The following is an 8,163-nucleotide window of genomic DNA, read 5'->3' as shown; positions in this document are numbered from 1 at the left end:
CCCTAGCAGATTCATATGGGTGAACGCAGTCCAATAGGTATCCCGGCCCCAGGCTGTGTAGAGCTTTAAAGGTCAAGACTAGCATCTTGACTCTAGCCCAGAAGTGGACCGGTAACCAATGAAGCTGCCGCAGGATGGGTATAATACTCATGAAATGACTTGCATCCATGAGCATCCTTGCAGCAGCATTCTGAACCAGCTGGAGCTTCCGAGCAGTCTTCAAGGGCAGCCCCACATAGAGCGCATTGCAGTAGTCCAATGTGGTAGTCAGGATGTCAGCCTTTGTAAGGATTTTGAATACAATATGTGAAGTGCTTTTTACCTATTTAGGATCCAAACAGTGTTTTCTTTTATAGCTGCCCAGACTTGGATATTCATTTAACATCAACACACAAGTTTGCAACATTCCTGTTTCAATAGTGGTACAAAAGCGAGAACTACACTATCTAAGATCAATGTTTTCAAGAACATGTCCAGATCAAGCCATTGTTGAAATACCATAGCAAGGAACGGTGCTTTTAGGTGATGAATTTTATCCCACCACGCACACACCCGTGCAACCCAGCCTAAAGTGAGTTTTATGATTAACAGCACAAATACAAGGGTCAGGTTTACTCATTTTTTAAGCGTGGTTTCCATCATCACCTCAGAATTCTGTCTGCTTAGCCATATGCTTCTGTTATTTTCAGGTCTTAGTACATTAGAAAGATACCAAAATGCCTTTATTGTTAGGCTGTGGGCAAGTGGACCACTTCTGCAAATGGGGCTTTCCCCCATTATTAAACTGTTCTGGGAAACATCAAAGAAATCTACAGTGCTACAAAATGTATGTTTAACTACTTTTCACTGGTGTATTCAGCCATGTTAATTTGTTTTCCATTGGTTGCAAGGCTTGTAGCCCAACCTTAAACAATTTTACTTAGCCCTGAGTTTAATTAAACCTGCTTCAAGAAGTATGCTTGTATTTCAGCCAATGCACCACAAGAAGCTGGAAAATGGCAAACACTCCTACCTTGAAGGTTTACAAAAGCTTGGAACATTTTAGTCTCATCTAAACTGCCAACTATACTTATGTAGGAGAAATGGTAACAGGAAACTTCCTGAAGATTGGTTTTCTTGTTTGGTATCGAAGGAAGAGTTGCTCTCCAGTTTAAACCAGTAGTCTGCTACTGGTATTTTACGTATTTGCTGTAGCACAAAGTATATTCTAGTCCGTTGTAGACTGCAGCTGTACAATTATCCTATTCTCAGCCAATTCCCATTAGATGAAAAAGTGACAAAAGTGCTCTATCAACACAGGTGAAGTCACTTCATTGCTGCCCTTTGATTCAAGTGCATGCTTCTCCCTTGTCTTTGTCGAGCGCGAGCCTCTTTGAGCTACTTGATGCTACAGAATTAGAGTGGGGAGGCAGAGAAGGAAGTGGCACCTGGATGCAGATGAAGGCCCTCATGCCTGCTTCGATAATCATTTAGAAGATAACCAGCATATGCACCCAAAACATAAAAGTCAAGCTAGATTTGTAGAGATCAACTGCTGCTAATTCAAAAAGGATAACATGACAGCACAGCAATTAAGAGTTAATTTGTATTGAATCCATGAAGCTGTCATACTAGGGCTGCCATATGCAAGCATGTTATGCAAATTAACTGGTGCACTGTCCAGTTGACTTCCATTTGCTCTGTCTATCTACCAACAATATTTGGGAGGATCTCTTTACCTGACTATTTACCTAAGCATTAAAACACTTTCTAATATACAAGTTCAGTTTTTAACCTTGTTTAACTAGCTGTGTGTAGCACTGTCATGGATTCCTCACCAACTGCAGACCATCACCCAACTCCATTTCCCAATACCTGAATATGCTATTTATTGGCGCCTTTTATATTGATTTAAATATGCTATTTATTGGTGAAGGTGAAAATACCAAATCAACGCTCAAGCTGAGGAGCAGTGCTGAGTGCATTTTCATCATCACTAAATTCTGCAATTGACCCTTTACAACTGGTGCTAGGGATTAAGGCTTTCAAGCATTAACCTTGCCGTGGTCACCATTTACATTCTGAGATAAGTACATAAAATGTAACACCAAAATGACTCCTTTTGATTTAAAATACTAGTGTAGGCTGGAAAAGAGCAGGGGGAAGGAAGAATTCATGGTGGCTTAAAGGGAAATTAAACAGGTTTTCTGGTAAGAACTAATCTGCCTACTTACCTTTCAGGGTGGATGGATGACATCATCAAACGATGCCATTGAGGTGCTGTACTGACATGGTAGGGAAAGATCCACTTGCACAAGACCATTGTATTCCAAGGAGGGAGAATTTAGTGTGTGTCAGGATCACAGCCATGAAATGTAGTGTAATGCATGTGGCAGTCCCTATGTAGAAGGCACAGGACAGCCATCTTGCTTGAGAGTGAGTGGCTTCTATAAAGCACTCTCTCCCCCTCTCATCTCTGCTGGCCCTTCTTGTTTTAGTTAGTGATATAATTAGTGGCATCACCTTATCAGCATACTGTTGGCAAACCTTGCTCATTATACTGTCTCTCTGTGCACCTCTGTTGGCCGTGCTTTGCTCATGTGTTTCTATTCGCCAGCAAGTGAAGCTTGCTTCTCAACTTTAAAAGGACTAGCATGCAAGTGCCTCAGACCAATACCTGAGCTCATCCTCTACTGCAACAGGATCCCCAGTAGGGTGTGTTTTGAGGGCTGAAAGGCTTTTACCCCTGTATCTTCACTGATTAAAATGGCACCTAGTCACGTGTGTGTGTGTGTGTGTGTCCGTCCATCTCAGACCCAATAAAATAACCATGTCCCTGGCACAACAGGTGTCCCTATATATCCCTACAGCTGTAGCAAAATTGTTTGAAATAGGTTAGATGGTTCACAAGTTAGCCCACTTGTGCCTCAAATGTTTATGCTTCCACCCTCTTGAATGGGGGGCAGGGAACATAATCACAAACCACCCTGTTGAGGTATCCCTGAGTGTCACTACAACTGTGCCCAATTTGATTCATATTGGTCCTGCCATTGAGAAGTTGAGGGGTGGATGGGGGTTGGAACATGGACACACACACAGAATGCTGGGTGATCTCATAAACATAAGTAGACTAAAAACAAAAACTATAGGAAACAAATGAAGACTACACTAAGTTTGAAATATTAATAGCAGCAATAGAACAAAAATTACACTGAGCTTTTCAGTTAAGGCTGCAATCCTAAACACATTTACTTGAGAGAAAGCCTGATTGAAACCAGTGGTACTCACTTCTAAGTAGGCATGCCTCAAAACCTCAGACATTACAATACACAGCTAGGCAGTGATTTACATCAGAATCAAGCTGTCCACTTAACTGCCCTATAAGGATCCCCTGCTGACAAATAACAGAGGCAACATTCCTCGAGGAGATTACTTATTGTGAAGCTCTCCAGCCAGTCTCCTGTGCTTCACCTGCCTTTCCCTAAACCCAGCAGTTGAACAGAATAGTGACCACACGTTTTACTCCTTAACTCCACTTCCACAAGGGCTGGAGCGTAGCTTTTTCTTTTAAAAAATTTTTCTTTTACTTAATAGGCTAAGCAGGAGCCAGGGAACCTGCTTAAAATCCAGTAAACATCTGGAAATCCGGGGGAGATGGCAACCTTGTCGTACACTAAGTTGGACCATTGGTCAATCTAAGCCAGTATTATCTACACTGGCTGACATCCAGACTAAAGCTGCATGCACCAAACACCACTCTGGGCACACAGTGGGGAAGGGGCAATGTTTGTCAATTCCCCCCTTCCCTCTGCGGCCCTCTTGAAAATAGGTCTCCGAGAGCTGCAGGACCCTCAGACATATTCTTAGGTAGCAGTGAGGCAGCAGAAAGGGTCAGTGAAAATGGCCCCTCCCCTGTTGCATGCCTGCAGAGTTATTTGGGACACACACAGTGTTAGTCTAGATGTCAACCACTGGCTGGCAGCAGCTTTCTGGGGTCAACCTCCTTAGAGATGCCAATGATTGAATCTGTGTGCAAAGAAGTATGGCATCTGCTACTGAGCTACAGCCCTTCCTCTATTTCACACAAGTGTTCTATTTTCATGAGTCATATTCCATCCCTAAAACTATATTATCTTACTCTTGTTTTAGAAATATTCTTTGAACATGCAAGCAGGGCAGCAACCCAAGCAGATGTTAAAAACCAATAAAACCAGACTCGAAGGCACTAGACACCTTTTCTTTTTTACATCACGGGAATAGGTTGCCAAGAAATGCCTAGTCCCACTTGGATAGCAGGTGTTACATCGACCCAAATCAAATATTGCCAACAGCTATATAAAGGCTTGAACACCAGCCTCCACTGATTCATACAGGAAGGAAGAGGTAAGAAACATTTTCCATCTACTCTTTCCCTTCTGCCTCTTTCTCAACTTGGCTTTTAAACCCAAGGAAAGAAATAACCTATCTTAAAACAAGAGAGGACACTCTGGCCTTGTCTGCCAACTGTCTAAAATGGACATTTACAATTTGCTATTTTATGGACTGGTTAATTTGTGTTGCATATGCAGGTTGAGAGCGTGTGTGTGCGAGGCATCCTGACAGGCTGCCATGTTGATCAGAACCACAGTGTTAGGAATGCTCATGATCTGTTCCTTCTGGATTGACACCACTACAGCCGGCTCTAGTTTCTTAAGTCCTGAACAACTAAAGTCACAGGTAAATACTGGAAACATTGCAGAAGGACTCTGTCCAAGGGTATTTATCCCAGACAAGCAATAATTTGCTTGTGCCTATATCTGGTTTGCTTTCAGCAACGAAAAGCCCATGCAAAACCTACACCAAATCCCTACCGCCGAGATGCAGAAGCTCTTCTGGACACCTATGGGATTGAGGGAAACACCAGCAAAATCGAAATGAAGGTAATTGTTTTGTAGTTAATAGCATGCACATTAGTTTTGTTTCCATCATAAAACTTTAGTTGTAGAAGTTAGAAAGCTGTGGAGCCAGCGTGGTGTAGTGGCTAGAGTGCCGGACTAGGACCGGGAAGACCAGAGTTCAAATCCCCATTCAGCCATGATACTAGCTGGGTGACTCTGGGCCAGTCAGTTCTCTCTCAGCCTAACCTACTTCACAGGGTTGTTGTGAGGAGAAACCTAAGTATGTAGTACACCACTCTGGGCTCCTTGGAGGAAGAGCGGGATATAAAATGTAAAAATAAAATAAAATAAATAAAAAGCTACGCATACATTTGATTAACTACAGTTATTGCTGCTTCCTCCAACTTTCAAAATACTACACATAATAGAGACCCTAAAGAAGTGCATTTGTTATGGCCTACTGTCTGAACAAACTGTTTCTAGAGGTACAAATATATTTCTAAAGAATATTCTATATTTCTAGGCACATATGCTAGACCTTGCATCGTAAGGGTTTTTTCTTTTGTAATCTGGGATTTCAATACATAATGCATTTATCTACAGTTCATCCCTGAATTAGTTCCTCAGTTTCTCATCTTCCAGTGTAAGCTGACATTTAAGCCCTTGCTCATTTTCCATTACTGAGCCCTGAACATACATGAACACTGTCTACTAGGTATACAAATAGTAAGCAGCAGAAGAAAACCTAACCTTGTTTTGCCTCTTTCATTAGTTTAGTGTTCCCTTTGAAATCAGCATGAAGCTCTCAGAAAAGCAGTACAAAGATTATGGACAAATACTGGAGAAGTTTCTGGAAGACATATTTGCTGAGGACAGTAAAGGTAACACTTCCTTGCTCAAAGAAAACTGCGTTCCAATAATGTACCCACATTCTATCCACACAGTATTTGAAAGTATTGACATTTTTGACTCTGCAAAGCCAATTCAACACATCTGAATGCTTTCCCCTTAACTCAGGGGCTCTCAAATTTGGGTCCCTAGATGTTGTACTACAACACCACCCATCACCCCCAGCCAAAAGCCATTATGACTGGGGATGATGGGAGTTGTAGTCCATCATCTGGGGACCTGTGTTTGAGAACCCCTGCCTTAATTGATCATAACAACCTCTCAATTAAGATGGAAGATCTTACTAGTGAAAAAGCAACAAAATTCATCTATGATAACATTAATTAGAAAGGCAAACTTCTTGATGAGTTCTTTTTCACAGAGGATGGGAAACATGCACATGCTTCTACATAGACTGTGGGCTCCTCTCCAAGTATATGTTTAAACAGCTTTACTGTGTTTCTAGCCCTGGCGGAGGGAAGCAAGGCTCCATCTTCTGCATACATACCTGGGAGTAAGTCCCAGTGATCACAATCGGACTTGCTTCATTCCGAGTAAATTTGCAAGGATCTAGCTGTGCAGCTACAGTCCTAGGTATACTTGTTATATACTAGATTAAGTCTGACTAAGCATATGTAGTTGGAAGCTTCTGACTAATACTCCATTAGTGCAACAACAAAGATGTGTATATGCAAGAAGGTAATGGAGCAGAGTGGATTGCATAGTTGCAAGCTTCGAGCTTAGTGGAACTAGCTAGTGCAACATGTTTGTACTAGTGCACCCTTAGTCTGGATGTCAGCCACTAACGTCAAGAGCCATTCTAGATGGTACACCTGTCATATGACTGGGGACTACATGCTTGATTTTTGAACTGTAAATAGCCACAAGGTCCCAGAACCAGATCAGGACCACAGCATGGAGGAGTGAGTTAACCCTTTGCCCCACAATGGTCACAATCTGGTTACCTCCTTGCTGTGGCTATTTGACAAGGGAAAACAATTTCCCATTGGCGCCAAGGGGATTTCTCTTTTGCTCAGGGCAAATAAGTAACTGTAGGGGGAAGTGGACCGATTCAGACAGAATCCATTCTATAGGCTTAACCCCTCCTCCTCCCATGCTGCAGTTCCAATCAGGCTATGCACTGAACACCACACAAGCATACTAACCCCAAATATGTTCTTATAGTTAGTTTGACCCCCCTCCCCCCCAAGAACTGATTATCCGCTGAAATACTTTTTTGCCCTGTTACTGATTTGGTAGCTACAGAGTCAGACACCATGATCGTTAACAGAAAACAAGACATTTTGTTGCACACATTACTTGCACACTTAGCAGGAAGAGAGTCACGAGAGGCAAAACAAAATATTGACTTTCTTGGATGGATGACCAAAACATTAAAAAACCCTAACCATTTCTCCATTGATCTTTCAGAAGACCAAGCAAAACCATGAAAAGCAAAGGTGAAAATTGAGATGTTGACTGCTGCACAGGAGATTTACATGAAAAAGGCATTTCAAACTTGGAATTAAACTGCTTCAAATCTTGCTTTATACTGTATAACATACCTAATAAAATGTCTTGATTTCAGAATGCAAAATGGTGTATTTGGCAACTTATTAGATGTTTCTTGAAGAAAAAAAGAATTACAGAGCATTTAAATGACAGAAAATAAGGCAAATTAGTATAGGGTGGAGATCTTGGGATCATGGTGGACTGCTCGTGCGGCAGCTGTGAAAAAGGCCAATTCCATGCTAGGGATCATTAGGAAGGGGATTGAAAATAAAACTGCTAATATTATAATGCCCTTATACAAAACTATGGTGTGACCACACCTGGAGTACTGCATACAATTCTGGTCAGCACATCTAAAAAAGGACATTGTAGAATTGGAAAAGGTGCAGAAGAGGGCAACCAAGATGATCTGGGGCCTAGAACACCTTTCTTATGAGGCAAGGCTACAACACCTGGAGCTTTTTAGTTTAGAAAAAAGACTGCAGGGTGACATGACAGAGGTCTATAAAATCATGCATGGTGTGGAGAAAGTAGATAGAGAGAAATTCTTCTCCCTCTCACATAACACTAGAACCAGGGGTCATTCCAGGAAATCTAGGACCAACAAACGGAAGTACTTTTTCACACAATGCATAATAAACTTGTGCAATTCTCAGGCATGAGATGTGGTGACAGCCAACAACCTGGATAGCTTTTAGAGGGGTTCGGATAACTTCATGGAGAAGAGATCTATCATTGGCTACTAGCTGGAGGGCTAAAGGCCACCTCCAGCCTCAAAGGCAGGATGCCTCTGAGTACCAGTTGCAGGGGAGTAACAGCAGGAGAGAGGGCATGTCCTCACCTCTTGCCTGTGACTTCTCAGGGACAACTGGTGGGCCACTGTGCGAAACAGGATGCTGGACTAGAT

The 8,163-nt window shown here is 42.1% G+C and overlaps 1 protein-coding gene across 1 annotated transcript; it reads left to right on the top strand.

The window, feature by feature from the left end:
- The first annotated feature begins 2,092 nt into the window (after positions 1-2,092).
- GHRL (ghrelin and obestatin prepropeptide) lies at positions 2,093-7,292 on the top strand. The gene is made up of 6 exons (XM_053302801.1): positions 2,093-2,272; positions 4,129-4,362; positions 4,548-4,695; positions 4,791-4,898; positions 5,629-5,737; positions 7,176-7,292. The coding sequence occupies exons 3-6, from the start codon at positions 4,588-4,590 to the stop codon at positions 7,193-7,195; spliced, it is 345 nt and encodes a 114-aa protein (XP_053158776.1). The 5' UTR covers positions 2,093-2,272; positions 4,129-4,362; positions 4,548-4,587; the 3' UTR covers positions 7,196-7,292.
- Positions 7,293-8,163: the final 871 nt, after the last annotated feature.

This window comes from Hemicordylus capensis, chromosome 2 (genome assembly GCF_027244095.1).
Source record: "Hemicordylus capensis ecotype Gifberg chromosome 2, rHemCap1.1.pri, whole genome shotgun sequence".
NCBI classification, from domain to species: Eukaryota; Metazoa; Chordata; class Lepidosauria; order Squamata; family Cordylidae; genus Hemicordylus; species Hemicordylus capensis.
The sequence above is the reverse complement of the archived record's forward strand: the minus strand, read 5'-3'. Positions and strand labels throughout refer to the sequence as shown.

Coding starts and splice junctions, on each gene's coding strand:
- GHRL (XM_053302801.1), top strand. CDS start 4,588: ATGTTGATCAGAACCACAGTGTTAGGAATGCTCATGATCTGTTCCTTC. Junction 4,696..4,790: donor CTGAACAACTAAAGTCACAG/GTAAATACTGGA, acceptor GTTTGCTTTCAG/CAACGAAAAGCCCATGCAAA. Junction 4,899..5,628: donor CCAGCAAAATCGAAATGAAG/GTAATTGTTTTG, acceptor CTCTTTCATTAG/TTTAGTGTTCCCTTTGAAAT.